The sequence below is a fragment of the Chiloscyllium plagiosum genome, unplaced genomic scaffold, assembly GCF_037043375.1.
Source record: "Chiloscyllium plagiosum isolate Xiang-an unplaced genomic scaffold, Cpla_swu_hap1 HiC_scaffold_12, whole genome shotgun sequence".
Classification (NCBI taxonomy): domain Eukaryota; kingdom Metazoa; phylum Chordata; class Chondrichthyes; order Orectolobiformes; family Hemiscylliidae; genus Chiloscyllium; species Chiloscyllium plagiosum.
In genome coordinates, this window is record NW_028270150.1 from 69035048 (window position 1) to 69052102 (window position 17055).

A 17055-nucleotide genomic window follows, 5' to 3' on the forward strand; every position below is an offset into this window, starting at 1 on the left:
CATCTTCACCATGGATATCCAATCCCTCTACACCTCCATCTGTCATGACCAGGGCCTCCAAGCCCTCCGTTTTTTCCTCTCCCGACGTCCCCAACAGTATCCTCCCACCGACACTCTCATTCGTTTGGCCGAACTGGTCCTCACCCTTAACAATTTCTCCTTTGAATCCTCCCACTTCCTCCAGACCAAAGGGGTAGCCATGGGCACACATATGGGCCCCAGCTATGCCTGTCTCTTTGTTGGCTACGTAGAACAGTCGATCTTCCGTAATTACACCGGCACCACTCCCCACCTCTTCCTCCGCTACATTGATGACTGCATTGGCGCCACCTCATGCTCCCGCGAGGAGGTTGAGCAATTCATCAACTTCACCAGCACATTCCACCCTGACCTTAAATTTACCTGGACCATTTCTGACACCTCCCTCCCTTTCCTGGACCTCTCCATCTCCATTAATGACGACCGACTTGACACTGACATTTTTTACAAACCCGCCGACTCCCACAGCTATCTGGATTACACCTCTTCCCACCCTACCTCTTGCAAAAATGCCATCCCGTATTCCCAATTCCTCCGCCTCCGCCGTATCTGCTCCCAGGAGGACCAGTTCCACCACAGAACACTCCAGATGGCCTCCTGCTTTAGAGACCACAATTTCCCTTCCCACGCGGTTAAAGATGCCCACCAACGCATCTCGTCCACATCCCACACCTCCCCCCACAGACCCCACCCCTCCAACTGTAACAAGATCAGAACGCCCCTGGTGCTCACCTTCCACCCTACCAACCTTCGCATAAACCAAATCATCCACTGACTTTTCTGCCACCTCTAAAAAGACCCCATCACCAGGGATGTATTTCCCTCCCCACCCCTTTCCGCTTTCCGCAAAGACCGTTCACTCCTTGACTACCTGGTTAGGTCCACGCCCCCCCTACAACCCACCCTCCCATCCTGGCACCTTCCCCTGCCACCGCAGGAATTGCAAAAGCTGCACCCACACCTCCTCCCTCACCTCCATCCAAGGCCCTAAAGGAACCTTCCACATCCATCAAAGTTTTACCTGCACATCCACCAATATCATTTATTGTATCCATTGCTCCCGATACAGTCTTCCCTACATTGGGGAGACTGACGCCTCCCAGCAGAGCGCTTTAGGGAACATCTCCGGGACACCCGCACCAAACAACCACACTGCCCTGTGGCCCAACATTTCAACTCCCCTCCCACTCTGCTGAGGACATGGAGGTCCTGGGCCTTCTTCATCGCCGCTCCCTCACCACCAGACGTCTGGAGGAAGACCGCCTCATCTTCCGCCTCGGAACACTTCAACCCCAGGGCATCAATGTGGACTTCGACAGTTTCCTCATTTCCCCTCCCTCCACCTCACCCTCGTTGCAAACTTCCAGCTCAGCACTGTCCCCATGACTTGTCCTACCTGCCTCTCTTCTTTTCCACCTATCCACTCCACCCTCCTCCTTGACCTATCACCTTCATCCCCTCCCCCACTTATCTATTGTACTCTCTGCTACTTTCTCCCCACCCCACCCTTCTCTAGCTTATCTCTCCACCCTTCAGGCTCTCTGCCCTTATTCCTGATGAAGGGCTTTTGCCCAAAACGTCGATTTCTCTGCTCCTCGGATGCTGCCTGAACTGCTGTGCTCTTCCAGCACCACTAATCCAGAATCTGGTTTCCAGCATCTGCAGTCATTGTTTTTACCACGAAAATGAAACTCCAGTTGTCCTTAAGTATGAAATCCTTGATTGTAATATGAAGGAGAGGTATGTTAAACCAGAGATTATTGAGGTACTCAGAAAAAAAGAATGCACTTGCATCAGGAGATTTAGTTTTTACATAAACTGGGAGAAGCTGAACAATTTTCAAAGTCAATTAATTTCTAGAATGCTCAAAAAATGTTTTTAAAATGGTTGTTGAGTAGACATGCCAGGTATAGTGACAAGTAAATGAGAGAGTTAGTCAATGATTTGATGACAAAGGAACATCTTTGGCAAGTAACCATAATGTAATTGAATTTAATATGAGGTTTGAGTGTGAGAAAGACGCATCATGAAACTGGGTTTCAAAGTGATCGAACCTAAATGACCACATTAAACTGTTCTGAACATTTAATGAATATACCTGTGGATAATTAGAAATATATATGTAATGAATTAATAAAATACAAAATCAAAACATACCCCTAAAAATTAAAGATTCTATTAAAGACTTTTCTGACCATTGTTACTCAATGTATAAGAGCCAGTTTTAAGCATACAGGAAAATTTGTGTGCATTCAAGAAAATATCCAGTAAAATAGAACCACAATAAAAAAAAAGAAAATAATAAGGTATAAAAAAGGTTGAAGCTAACAGTAAACATAGAACATAGAACATAGAAGAATACAGCGCAGTACAGGCCCTTCGGCCCTCGATGTTGCGCCGATCCAAGCCCACCTAACCTACACTAGCCCACTATCTTCCATATGCCTATCCAATGCCCGCTTAAATGCCCATAATGAGGGAGAGTCCACCACTGCTACTGGCAGGGCATTCCATGAACTCACGACTCGCTGAGTAAAGAACCTACCCCTAACATCTGTCCTATACCTACCCCCCCTTAATTTAAAGCTATGCCCCCTTATAATAGCTGACTCCATACGTGGAAAAAGATTCTCACTGTCGACCCTATCTAAACCCCTAATCATCTTATACACCTCTATCAAGTCACCCCTAAACCTTCTTTTCTCCAATGAAAACAACCCCAAGTGCCTCAGCCTTTCCTCATACGATCTTTCTACCATACCAGGCAACATCCTGGTAAACCTCCTCTGCACCCGTTCCAGTGCCTCCACATCCTTCCTATAGTATGGCGACCAAAACTGCACACAATACTCCAGATGCGGCCGCACCAGAGTCTTATACAACTGCAACATGACCTCAGTACTCCGGAACTCAATTCCTCTACCAATAAAAGCCAGTACGCCATATGCCTTCTTCACCGCACTATTTACCTGGGTGGCAACTTTCAAAGATTTGTGTACATGGACACCAAGATCCCTCTGCTCATCCACACTACCAAGTATCCGACCGTTAGCCCAGTACCCCATCTTTTTATTACTCTTACCAAAGTGAATCACCTCACACTTAGCTACATTGAACTCTATTTGCCACCTTTCTGCCCAGTTCTGCAGCTTATCTATATCCCGCTGTAACCTGCCACATCCTTCCTCACTGTCTACAACTCCTCTGACTTTCGTATCATCCGCAAACTTGCTCACCCAACCTTCTAACCCCTCCTCCAGGTCATTTATAAAAATGACAAACAGCAATGGTCCCAAAACAGATCCTTACGGAACACCGCTAGTGACGGCACTCCAAGATTAACCTTTGCCATCAACTACTACCCTCTGTCTTCTTCCAGCCAGCCAACTCCTAATCCAAACCTCCAACTCACCCTCAATGCCATACCTCCGTATTTTTTGCAGTAGTCTACCATGGGGAACCTTATCAAACGCCTTACTAAAATCCATATACACCACATCTACTGCTTTCCCCTCGTCCACCTCCTTAGTCACCTTCTCAAAGAATTCAATAAGGTTTGTGAGGCACGACCTGCCCTTCACAAAACCATGCTGACTATCCTTGATCACATTATTCCTATCCAGATGTTCATAAATCCTATCCCTTACAATTCTCTCTAAGATTTTGCCCACAACAGAAGTGAGACTCACCGGCCCACAGTTACTAGGGTTATCCCTACTCCCCTTCTTGAACAAGGGAACCACATTTGCTAGCCTCCAATCTTCTGGCACTACTCCTGTAGACAACGAGGACATAAAAATCAAGGCCAATGGCTCTGCAATCTCCTCCCTTGCTTCCCAGAGAATCCTAGGATAAATGCCATCAGGCCCAGGGGACTTATCTATTTTCACCCTTTCCAGAATTTCCAACACCTCTTCTCTACATACCTCAAAGCCATCCATTCTATTTAATTGTGACTCAGTACTCACATTGACAACAATGTCCTGTTCCTGATTGAATACTGACGAAAAGTATTCATTCAGTGTCTCCCCAATCTCTTCAGCCTCCACACGCAACTTCCCACTACTATCCTTGACTGGACCTATTCCTACCCTAGTCATTCTTTTATTCCTGACATACCTATAGAAAGCCTTAGGGTTTTCCCTAATCCTACCAACTAAGGACCTTTCATGTCCCCTCCTTGCTGCTCTTAGCTCTCTCTTCAGGTCCTTCCTGGCTACCTTATAACTCTCAATCGCCCCAATTGAACCTTCACGCCTCATCTTTACATAGGCCGCCCTCTTCCATTTAACAAGGGATTCCAATTCCTTATTAAACCACGGCTCCCTCACACGACCCTTTCCTCCCTGTCTGACGGGCACATACTTATCAAGGACACTCAATAGTTGCTCCTTGAACAAGCTCCACATATCAATTACACCCTTGCCTTGAAGCTTACTTTTCCAGGCCACACATCCTAAGTCATGCCTCACAGCATCATAATTTCCCTGCCCCCATCTATAACTCTTGCCCTGTAGTGCACACTTATCCCTCTCCATCACTAGAGTAAAAGTCACCGAATTGTGGTCACTGTCCCCAGAGTGCTCACCTACCTCTAATTCTAACACCTGGCCTGGTTCGTTACCCAGAACCAAATCCAGTATGGCCTCACCTCTTGTTGGCCTATCTACATATTGTGTCAGGAAACCCTCCTGCACACATTGGACAAACACTGACCCATCTAACGAACTTGAGCTATAGCTTTCCCAATCAATATCAGGAAAGTTAAAGTCCCCCATAACAACCACCCTATTACTTTCACTCTTCTCTTGAATCATCCTCGCAATCCTTTCTTCTACGTTTCTAGGACTATTAGAAGGCCTGTAAAAAACTCCTAACAGGGTGACCTCACCTTTCCTATTCCTAACCTCAGCCCAAACTACCTCAGATGGCGAGTCTTCATCCATCGTCCTTTCCACAGCTGTAATACTATCTTTGACAAGCAATGCCACACCTCCCCCTCTTTTACCCCCACCTCTGACCCTACTAAAACATTTAAACCCTGGAACCTGCAACAGCCAATCCTGTCCCTGTTCTACCCATGTCTCCGTAATAGCCACAACATCGAAGTCCCAGGTACCAACCCACGGTGCAAGTTCACCTACCTTATTTCGTATACTTCTTGCATTGAAGTATACACACTTCAAACCACTTTCCTGTTTACAGGCACCCTCCTTTGAAATTGATGCCATGTTCCTAACCTCCCTACACTCCAGGTCCTGCACCCTAAAGCTACAGTCTGGGTTCCCATGCCCCTGCAGAGTTAGTTTAAACCCCCCCCCCAAGAGCACTAGCAAACCTCCCACCAAGGATACTGGTGCCCCTCAGGTTCAGGTGTAGACCATCCTGTTTATAGAGGTCCCACCTTCCCCAGAAAGAACCCCAGTTATCCAAATACCGGAATCCCTCCCTCGTGCACCATCCCTGTTGCCAAGCATTTAACTGTTCTCTCTCCCTATTCCTCGACTCTCTATCACGTGGCACGGGTAACAAACCAGAGACAACAACTCTGTTCGTTCTAACTCTGAGCTTCCAACCTAGCTCCCTGAAAGCCTGCCTAACATCCTCAGCGCTCCTCCTACCTATGTCATTGGTGCCAATGTGGACCACGACTTCGGGCTGCTCCCCCTCCCCCTTAAGGACCCGGAAAACACGATCAGAGACATCACGTACCCTTGCACCTGGGAGGCAACATACCAAACGTGAGTCTCTCTCGTTCCCACAAAACCTCCTATCTGTGCCCCGAACTATCGAGTTCCCAATTACTATTGCTCTGCTCTTCTCCACCCTTCCCTTTTGAGTAACGGGGACAGGCTCTGTGCCAGAGGCCTGAGCCACGTTACATGCCCCTGGTAAGTCGTCCCCCTCACAAGTGCACCCATCTCCAGCTCCTCCAAGACCGTGTTAGGGAACTGGAGCTGGAGTTGGATGAACTTAGGATCATTCGGGAGGCAGAGGGGGTCATAGATCGGAGCTTTAGGGAAGTAGTAACTCCAAAGATGGCAGATAGATGGGTGACAGTGAGGGGGACTGGGAGGAAGCAGCCAGTGCAGGGACCCCCTGCGGCCGTTCCCCTCAAGAACAAGTAAAAGTTTCTGAAATATCTTCCAAGCAAGAGAATGGTGATAAGGAATGTGTATCCATTGAAGGCAAGACTTTAAAGGAAAAGAAAGATTTGCATTTATGTAGTGCTTTTGAAACTTAAAACATTTGCAGCAATGAAGTACTTTAGAAGTGCTAAATCATCAAATCAGTTTTGAATGTTCAGATTGCTGTTGTAATGTAAGAAACATGGCAACCAATTTATTCACCGCATATTCCCACAAACAACAATGTGAATAACGACCAGATAATCTCTCTTTATGCTACTAATTGATGGAACAACTGGCCAGGCTATTAAGAATAACTGAGGAGAAAGTGAGGTCTGCAGATGCTGGAGATCAGAGATGGAAATGTGTTGCTGGAAAAGCGCAGCAGGTCAGGCAGCATCTAGGGAACAGGAGAATCGACGTTTCGGGCATTAGCCCTTCTTCAGGAATGAGGAAAGTTGGTCCAGCAGGCTAAGATAAAAGATAGGGAGGAGGGACTTGGGGGAGGGGCGTCGGAAATGTGATAGGTGGAAAGAGGTCAAGGTGAGGGTGATAGGTCAGACTGGGGTGGGGGCGGAGAGGTCGGGAAGAAGATTGCAGGTTAGGAAGGCGGTGCTTAATTTGATGGATTTGACTGAGACAGGGTGGGGGGAGGGGAAATGAGGAAACTGGTGAAATCCGAGTTCATCCCTTGTGGTTGGAGGGTTCCTAGCCGGAAGATGAGGCGTTCTTCCTCCAACCGTCGTTTCGCTGTGGTCTGACGATGGAGGAGTCCAAAGACCTGCATATCCTTGGTGGAGTGGGAGGGGGAATTGAAATGTTGAGCTACAGGGTGGTTGGGTTGGTTGGTCCGGGTGTCCCAGAGGTGTTCTCTGAAACGCTCCGCAAGTAGGCGGCCCGTCTCCCCAATATAGAGGAGGCCACATCGGGTGCAAAGGATGCAATAGATGATATGTGTGGAGGTACAGGTGAATCTGTGGCGGATATGGAAGTTTCCTTTGGGGCCTTGGAGGGAGGTGAGGGGGGAGGTGTGGGCGCAAGTCTTGCACCTCCTGCGGTTGCAGGGGAAGGTGCCGGGAGTGGAGGTTGGGTTGGTGGGGGGTGTGGATCTGACGAGGGAGTCACGGAGGGAGTGGTCTTTACGGAATGCTGATAGGGGAGGGGAGGGAAATATATCCTTGGTGGTGGGGTCCGTTTGGAGGTGGCGGAAATGGCGGCGGATGATGCGCTGTACATGGAGGTTAGTGGGGTGGTAGGTGAGGACCAGTGGGGTTCTGTCCTGGTGGCGGTTGGAGGGGCGGGGTTCAAGGGCGGAGGATCGGGAAGTGGAAGAGATGCGGTGGAGGGCATCGTCGACCACGTCGGGGGGGAAATTGCGGTCCTTGAAGAAGGAGGCCATCTGGGATGTGCGTTTTTGGAACTGGTCCTCCTGGGAGCAGATGTGGCGGAGTCGAAGGAATTGGGAGAATGGGATGGCGTTTTTACAGGGGTCAGGATGGGAGGAGGTGTAGTCCAGGTAGCTGTGGGAGTCGGTTGGTTTGTAGTAGATGTCCGTGTTGATTCGGTTGCCTGAGATAGAAATAGAAAGGTCGAGGAAGGGGAGGGAGGAATCTGAGACTGTCCAGGTGAATTTGAGGTCGGGGTGGAAGGTGTTGGTGAAGTGGATGAACTGTTCAACCTCCTCGTGGGAGCACGAGGCGGCGCCGATACAGTCATCGATGTAGCGGAGGAAAAGGTGGGGGGTGGGGCCAGTGTAGTTGCGGAAGATGGATTGTTCCACATATCCTACAAAGAGGCAGGCATAGCTGGGGCCCATGCGGGTGCCCATGGCTACTCCTTTCGTTTGGAGGAAGTGGGAGGATTGGGAAGAGAAGTTGTTCAGGGTGAGGACCAGTTCAGTCAGTCGAAGGAGGGTGTCTGTGGAAGGGTACTGTTCGGTACGGCGGGAAAGAAAGAAGCGGAGGGCTTTGAGTCCTTCATGATGGGGGATGGAGGTGTACAGGGACTGGATGTCCATGGTGAAAATAAGGCGTTGGGGACCGGGGAAGCGAAAATCATGAAGCAGGTGGAGGGCATGGGTGGTGTCCCGAACGTAGGTGGGGAGTTCTTGTGTGGGAGGATTGGAAAGAGAAGTTGTTCAGGGTGAGGACCAGTTCAGTCAGTCGAAGGAGGGTGTCTGTGGAAGGGTACTGTTCGGTACGGCGGGAAAGAAAGAAGCGGAGGGCTTTGAGTCCTTCGTGAGTCCTTCCACCCCGACCTCAAATTCACCTGGACAGTCTCAGATTCCTCCCTCCCCTTCCTCGACCTTTCTATTTCTATCTCAGGCGACCGAATCAACACGGACATCTACTACAAACCAACCGACTCCCACAGCTACCTGGACTACACCTCCTCCCATCCTGCCCCCTGTAAAAACGCCATCCCATTCTCCCAATTCCTTCGACTCCGCCACATCTGCTCCCAGGAGGACCAGTTCCAAAAACGCACATCCCAGATGGCCTCCTTCTTCAAGGACCGCAATTTCCCCCCCGACGTGGTCGACGATGCCCTCCACCGCATCTCTTCCACTTCCCGATCCTCCGCCCTTGAACCCCGCCCCTCCAACCGCCACCAGGACAGAACCCCACTGGTCCTCACCTACCACCCCACTAACCTCCATGTACAGCGCATCATCCGCCGCCATTTCCGCCACCTCCAAACGGACCCCACCACCAAGGATATATTTCCCTCCCCTCCCCTATCAGCATTCCGTAAAGACCACTCCCTCCGTGACTCCCTCGTCAGATCCACACCCCCCACCAACCCAACCTCCACTCCCGGCACCTTCCCCTGCAACCGCAGGAGGTGCAAGACTTGCGCCCACACCTCCCCCCTCACCTCCCTCCAAGGCCCCAAAGGAAACTTCCATATCCGCCACAGATTCACCTGTACCTCCACACATATCATCTATTGCATCCTTTGCACCCGATGTGGCCTCCTCTATATTGGGGAGACGGGCCGCCTACTTGCGGAGCGTTTCAGGGAACACCTCTGGGACACCCGGACCAATCAACCCAACCACCCTGTAGCTCAACATTTCAATTCCCCCTCCCACTCCACCAAGGATATGCAGGTCTTTGGACTCCTCCATCGTCAGACCACAGCGAAACGACGGTTGGAGGAAGAACGCCTCATCTTCCGGCTAGGAACCCTCCAACCACAAGGGATGAACTCGGATTTCACCAGTTTCCTCATTTCCCCTCCCCCCAGCCTGTCTCAGTCAAATCCATCAAATTCAGCACCGCCTCCCTAACCTGAAATCTTCTTCCCGACCTCTCCGCCCCCACCCCAGTCTGACCTATCACCCTCACCTTGACCTCTTTCCACCTATCACATTTCCAACGCCCCTCCCCCAAGTCCCTCCTCCCTATCTTTTATCTTAGCCTGCTGGACCAACTTTCCTCATTCCTGAAGAAGGGCTAATGCCCGAAACGTCGATTCTCCTGTTCCCTAGATGCTGCCTGACCTGCTGCGCTTTTCCAGCAACATATTTCCATCTATTAAGAATAACTCCCCTGTTCTTCTTTGAAATAATGCCAAGAGCTTGTTTACATCTCAGGGAGTGGTCAGGGCCACAATTTAATCCTTTATTGCTACCTTTAAGAGTGCAATGCCTCCTCAACACCACATTGGAATGTCAGTCTCGAAGTTTGTGCTCAAGTTCTGGTGTCAAACTTTAACCCACAAACATCTGACCACAAGGCTAGAGTGCCACCATCTTTTACTAGTATGGTGAATATTTAGGAATTATCATATTTGTTAAGTGAGTACTTTGTGTCTGTTTTCACAATGACTAAAAAAGGTCAACTCTCAGCACTATGTGGAAAGTTAAAAGTAAAAATTAATGCATTTTGTATAAGGAAGAAATGAATGATGCTGGAGAAAATATTAAAAGCTAAGACAGCTGTCTGACTTTGTGCCTAATACCTCCTTCACTTGCCAAATAAAAGTGATTAGCAAGGAAATGGCAGCAATGTTAGTTGTAATTTACCAAAACACATTCAGTTCTAAATTTGGCCCCAATTGGAAGACCTAGTTATGTCACTATTATTGAAGATGGTTCGGAAGGTGAAACTAGGTGGCTCCAAACCTGTTATTTTTAATATTAGTAATAGAAGCATAACTGGAATATAGCATCAGTGCAAGAGTGACTAAACACTTGGCATTATATCAATCATATATGCAGGTCCTGGCATACCTGTGCAGCAACGAAACTTTTTCCACTAGACTCTAGGTCAGCTAAGAGGCTATTTCAGAGCTGTGAAACTGTACTAGAAAGAACCTAAAGCCTATAACTGCTGGCATCAGTTTGTACTGCTCAAGAATAATATTCATGGATTTGTGGATGTAGATTAATTTTGTGAGGTCAGTATGTCATTGGCATTAAATAATATCCATGCATATTATCTTCGTAAACTTTCCAAACTACAGTTGATCTTCTGCAAAAAATTGTTTTCAGAAAATAATATTTCGGGATATAGTATATGACAAATAAGACGTATGTTAAATATAGCATATCAAAGCATTGTGAATCTTGGGAATTCTCTATCTTAGAGGATTGTGACTACTCATCATTAAATACTTTTAAGGCTAGAGTAGGCAGATGTTTCTTTTCTCAGGGAATCGATTGATATGCGGGGAGGCAGAAAGGTGGAGTTGAAGTCCAAGGTTCAGTTAAGATCAGCGTGATCATTTGAATTACAGAGCAGAGCCATCACCTCATATGGTCTACTTATGTTCCTAATTGTGTTATTGTGTTGTTGCATCCTGTAACTATCAGAATAGCAGAGGTCAACTTAGGTTGGGGCATTGCCTTTTTTCATCACACATTTTGTTGATCCTCAGAATGTTAGCAAAATAATACAAATGCAGAGAACCAGATATGGCATTGTGACATAACTTGGTAATTAGCTGTGAGATAAAGGATAGAAAGGCAGGATCAAAAAAATGCCACTATAAGATGTTACCATGTAGCATTCCCCAGGGATCTGCACTGGGGCATGTTAGTCTCTCTCCATGTATGTACATAAATTGTGTTTGGCTATGTTATCATTGTGTCAGATTAGCTCTAAATTGTTTTGCAGGTCAGTTTCACAGCTCTGAAACTGTCACTGAGTTGACCTGATCTCGAATCTAGTGGGGAAAGATTCTTTTGTCACTGCCACAGAGATATGTCAGGACCTGCAAATGTGATTGACACAATAGCAAGTGTTGACATTCTTGCTAAAACGCCTAATGATTTTTTTTCCTGATGTAACTTACATTATCTCATGTCACTAACCATAAAATGCTACAAATGGTATGTCTTAGCAACAAACCGTTTCTGTAAATTTGATTTGATTTGACCACTCCATACAATTTAACGAATTCTTTCGGAGCTCCTGTCAGTTGGATTGCATTGGGTTCTAAGTTATTGGACATGCCTTGTATCAGCTCGGTGAACAAGCTGTTGCACTCAATGTACATTAGTACTTCAGACTCATTCTCACTTGATGGTGTTACTATTTACATCTCTGTTCCCTCTAACTGGAAAACTTTATCTAAGCCTTGACTAATGGCTGAAGAGACACTATGTAATAAAATGCAGAGATAATTTTAAAATATATTTAAGATTGCTTATTTTTATTGAACAAAATGTTAACAGGTTAAATTTATTCAATTGTAGCAATTGGAGTGAGCAATCAGAGAGAAACAACAATCTTATGGGACAAAAAGACAGGACAACCGCTCTATAATGCAATTTGTAAGTTGTTCACTTCATTTACTTGCATCATAAAGTTGTAGATTGTTTACTAAATTGGGAGTAGTTGGACATTTCTGACACCAATATTAGAAATAAATGTCATAGGAGTGCTTCTTGATTTTTTTCAATTTTCACAAATACTCCAATCCAAATACAGGGTTTTATCTGGATACTGGGGATGTCAGCAAGGCTTATCTGTACTAATTTTTGAAATTTGTGGACAGTGCTGGTCCTCACTTCGGGGCTTCTGAATTATCAGTGGACTGTTCACGACTGTGTTACCTGTCCAGGTATGTCGTCAGTCTGGTTTACTTAGCTCAACACCTACAATAACAAGGATTCAAATCATCTCGCAAAAAAATTTACATAGCTGTCATCAGGATTGAAGAGGTGGCTTGAAGTTGGACTTTGACAATGACATTTGTTTTTGATTCTGGATTGGCAAGAGGGCAAAGCGTATTTGCATCAACTTGATTTTACAGCCACGGAAAGATCTTGCTCACAACTAACTGTTGCTATCCCTCATTTTCCCTGAAAAGGTCCTCAAAGGCCTGATGGCTAGTGGCCAAAGCATTCACATTAACTGCATTAACTACAATAGTAGCTTCTCCACCACAAAAATGTTAAATCTTTCTCTAATACTCACATGGCATGGGAGCCTGATACTGTGCAATGCCCCCATTACAGCAGAAAGTTCATTCATTATTCCTTCTTTTCAGATCAAGACCTCAGAGATAAGAGTGCACATTTGGGGCCTGAGATATCTGTAGAGTCTCTATTCGCCCACTAGCAGATTCCACTTTTGAATGATTCCAGCAGTATTTTGCTAATAATGAATGAAGGACTACCATATAAACAAACATGACAAAGAAGAGCTAGTTGTCTGAATAGCTTACATTGGATGCTGTGGTGATGAAATATTTCTTGCTGTATGGTAAATAAGAGTTGGGTTCCAACTCATACGTCTGTCACGCTATCGCAAGAATTAGTCTGGTAAACCTTCACTGCACTCCCTTTTTAACAAGAGCATTCTTCCTCAGATAAGGAGATCAAAAATGCACACAATATTCCAGGTGTAGTCTCACCAAGGCACTGTATAATTGCAGCAAGATATCTCTGCTCCTGTACTTGAACTCATTTGCTATGAAGGCCAACAAGCTATTTGCTTTTTTTATGGCCTAGTGCACCTGTGTGTTTACCTTCAACAACTAGTGTACAAGGACACCCAGATCTCATTGCACATTTTCCTGTGTCAGTTTTTAGCCATTCATATTCTGCCTTCCTGTTTTAGTTACCAGTATAAGATAAGCTCACAGTTGTCCACTTGTACTGCATTGCCATTTATTTGCCCATTCAGTCAGCCTGTCTAAATCACACAGAAGCATTCAGCAACCTCCACACAGTTCACACTCCACCCAGCTTTTGTGTCATCTGCAGATTTGGAGGTATTACATTTAGTTCCGTCATTCAAATCATTAATATATATTGTGAATCGCTGGGGCACTAGCACTGATCCCTCCAGTACCCACTAGTTACTGCTGGGAATTCTGAAAAAAAAACTACACTTTGGCTCTTTTTTGTAAACCAGTTTGCTATCCATCTCAATACATCACCCACAATCCCACACATTTTAATTTTACAAACTAATCGCATATGTGGGACTTTGTTGAAAACCCCTGAAAGTCCAAATAAACCATATTCACTGGCCCCCAGTCATCAATTCTACTGGTTGCATCCTCATAGAATTCCAGAGGTGCATCAAATGAGATTTCCCTTTTGTAAATCTATTTTGATTCAGTCTAAATGTTTTTGAAGTGCTCAGTTATTAATTCTTTCATGATGGACTTTAGCATTTTCCCCATTATCAATGTCAGACTGACTGGTCTATGATTCCATTTCTTTTCTCTGTTTCCCTTCTTAAAGAGAGGTTACATAAGTTACCCTCCAATCTGTAGGAACCTTTCCAGAGTCTATAGAATCTTGGAAGATGACTACCAGTACATCCACTATTGCTAGGCCATTTGCTTAAATTAAATACTGTAGTATTTGCAGTCGTTGTCAGTTTCAGTGCAGTCATTGTCAGTTTCAGTGCAGACATTGTCAGTTTCAATGTCTGCACGGAAGTTCATTGCTGTAGTAATGGGCACTAATTGCTCTTCCTGAGAAGGATGATTACTGCAGCCCTGGCTATTATCACTCTGTATTGAGTTCGTATCAAACTGTTAGCATTTCTATCAAAGGTGTTGGATGGACCCAGACATTTCGCTACTCATGTGTATTCTCTCCCTCACCCGCCTTAAATTAATCAACTAAGTTGTGAATGCATTGTGCTGGCATTCTGGTGGCCCCAGGCAGTGTCTGTGTTTGCTCTGCTGTCTCTGTCCATATTGTGGTCCAGTGGCCATCTTGTATGTCAAGTGGCCAACTTATGGCTCAGGAGCCGTCTTGTGTGTTCGTGTGCCTGGTTTCACACTTCAGTGGGATGTAAATTATTAGGGCTGATGAATTTATCAACCTTCAATCTCATCAATTTCTCCAACACTGTTTCTGTACTAAAATTGGTTTCTTTCAGAATCTCCCCCTCACTAAACTCTGAATTCTCCAATATATCTTTGGAATATTGTGTCCACCTCTTGTGAACATAGCACATTTAGTTTTTCAGCCATTTCTTTGTTCCCCATCATAAATTCCTCTGTTTCTAACTGCAAAGGACCTACGTTTGTCTTCACCAATCCTTTTCCCATATACCTAAAGAAACTTCTTTAGTCTTTTTTTTGTGCTCCCCAGAAGCTTACTCTCATATTCTATTTTCCCTTTCTTAATCAATCCTTTTAACTTCCTTTGCTAAATTCTAAACTGCTCCCACACCTTGGGTCTTTTTTTTTGTGTGTGGCCAATTTGTCTGCCTCTTCCTTGGATCTACTGCTACCTCCTCTTTAACCAGCAATGCTGCACCATTTCCTTTCTGTTTGATCCTTCCCAAATGTTCGATACCCTTAGACATTTAGTTCTCATCTGTGCTATTATGTCTCCAGAATCCTGACTATATCATACCTGTTTTCATCTACTTACATGATTAATTCAAATGCTTAAAATGTATTACAAATGCTTCTTGCATTAAAGCGTAAACCCTTAAGACTTGTCATTTTAACAGTAGTTGTCCTGTTCCCAGTATTTTTCATAGTGTCCCTGTTTGATTCTGGCCTTTGATTTCTCTGCCTATCACTTTTCTAATTACCCTTTGTGTCTTTTATTCTTGTCCTTGGCTTTAGACAATAGCAATAGGTGCAGGAGTAGGCCATTCTGCCCTTCGAGCCTGCACCACCATTTAATATGATCATGGCTGATCATCCTTAATCAGTATCCTGTTCCTGCCTTATCTCCATAAACCTTGATTCCACAATCCTTGAGAGCTCTATCCAACTCTTTCTTAAATGAATCCAGAGACTGGGCCTCCACTGCCCTCTGGGGCAGAGCATTCCACACAGCCACCACTCTCTGGGTGAAGAAGTTTCTCCTCATCTCTGTCCTAAATGGTCTACCCTGTATATTTAAGCTGTATCCTCCGGTTCGGCACTCACCCATCAGCGGAAACATGTTTCCTGCCTCCAGAGTGTCCAATCCTTTAATAATCTTATATGTCTCAATCAGATCCCCTCTCAGTCTTCTAAACTCAAGGGTATACAAGCCAGGTCGCTCCAGTCTTTCGGTGTAAGGTAATCCCGCCATTCCAGGAATTGACCTCGTGAACCTATGCTGCATTCCCTCAATAGCCAGAATGTCTTTCCTCAAATTTGGAGACCAGAACTGCACACAATACTCCAGGTGTGGTCTCACCAGGGCCCTGTACAGCTGCAGAAGAACCTCTTTGCTTCTATACTCAATCCCTCTTGTTATGAAGGCCAGCATGCTATTAGCCTTCTTCACTATCTGCTGTACCTGCATGCTTACCTTCATTGACTGGTGTACAAGAACACCCAGATCTCTCTGTACTTCCCCTTTACCTAACTTTCCCTGACTCCTTGCCATCCCTTTCCCATTTTAGGTTTAACCTTCCACAACCATCTAATAAATACTCCTCTGAGGGCATTAGTCCCTGTATTGCCCATGTGTAACCCTTCGGGTTTGTACTGGTCCCACCTCCCAGTGTCAATGTCCCAAGAATCTGACACCCTCCTCTTCACACCATCTCTTCAGCTGAGTGCTCATCGATATATCCTGCAACTCCAATTAGCATGTGGCACTGGCAGTAATCCTGAGATCACTACTTTCAACTTGTATCCTAACTTGATATCTTTGGCTTTTAGGATCTCATCTCTTTTATATAACCTGTGTTGTTTGTGTACTATAACCGCTGGCTGCTCCCTCACCACCAAGATTGTCCTTCAGCTGCTCTAAATCATTCTCAATCCTGGCACCAGGGAGGCAATATTCCATCCTCATTTGCGGCCACATCAACACCTAGCAAATCCCCTTATAATTTAATCCCCTATAACTATTGCATTCCCACACCTATTACTACTCCCCTGTGCAGCAGAGCCAATTGTGGTGCAATGAATTTGGCTGTTGCTGCTTTCCCCTGAGAGGCCATTCCCCTCAATAGTATCTAAAGAACGATATATATTTTTCAGGGGAATAACCACAGGAGACTCCTGTGTGGCCTGTCTGGTCCTCATACTCTGGCTGGTGGTCACCCATTTGCTTCCTGCCTGTAGAGTCTTAGCCTGTAGTATGACCACCTCCCAATATATGCTATCCAGATACTCTCCACCTCTCTGATGTTCCACAGTGTGCTCCAGTTTCCAAATCTGGGCTTCTAAGAGCTGCAGCTGGAGACACTGCCTACACACATGCTGGAAACATTCCCAGCTTCCTACATTGAGTAGGCCAGGCACATCATGGCACTGAAACCTCCTGCCACGACCTACTTCTTTTAGATTTATCCTTTGAAGATACTTAATATGAAATAATATCAAATACTCCGTGGTCCTTATTCCCAGGTCCTTATTGCTACAGAATATTGTCCTTATAAACTAAAAGCAACAAAAACAAAAGCAAAAAGCATCTATTCAACTCTGCACCGAATTTCCAGAAACACACAGTTAC

At 45.7% G+C, this 17055-nt stretch overlaps 1 protein-coding gene across 2 annotated transcripts in view; it reads left to right on the forward strand.

Moving 5' to 3' along the window:
- Positions 1-17055, forward strand: part of LOC122555077 (glycerol kinase) — a 109587-nt gene that overhangs the window by 34350 nt on the left and 58182 nt on the right. For both annotated transcript variants that reach the window (XM_043700744.2, XM_043700743.2), the window contains exon 4: positions 11872-11949. In XM_043700744.2, the coding sequence (XP_043556679.1) occupies positions 11872-11949 (78 nt within the window). The remainder of the gene's footprint in view (positions 1-11871; positions 11950-17055) is intronic.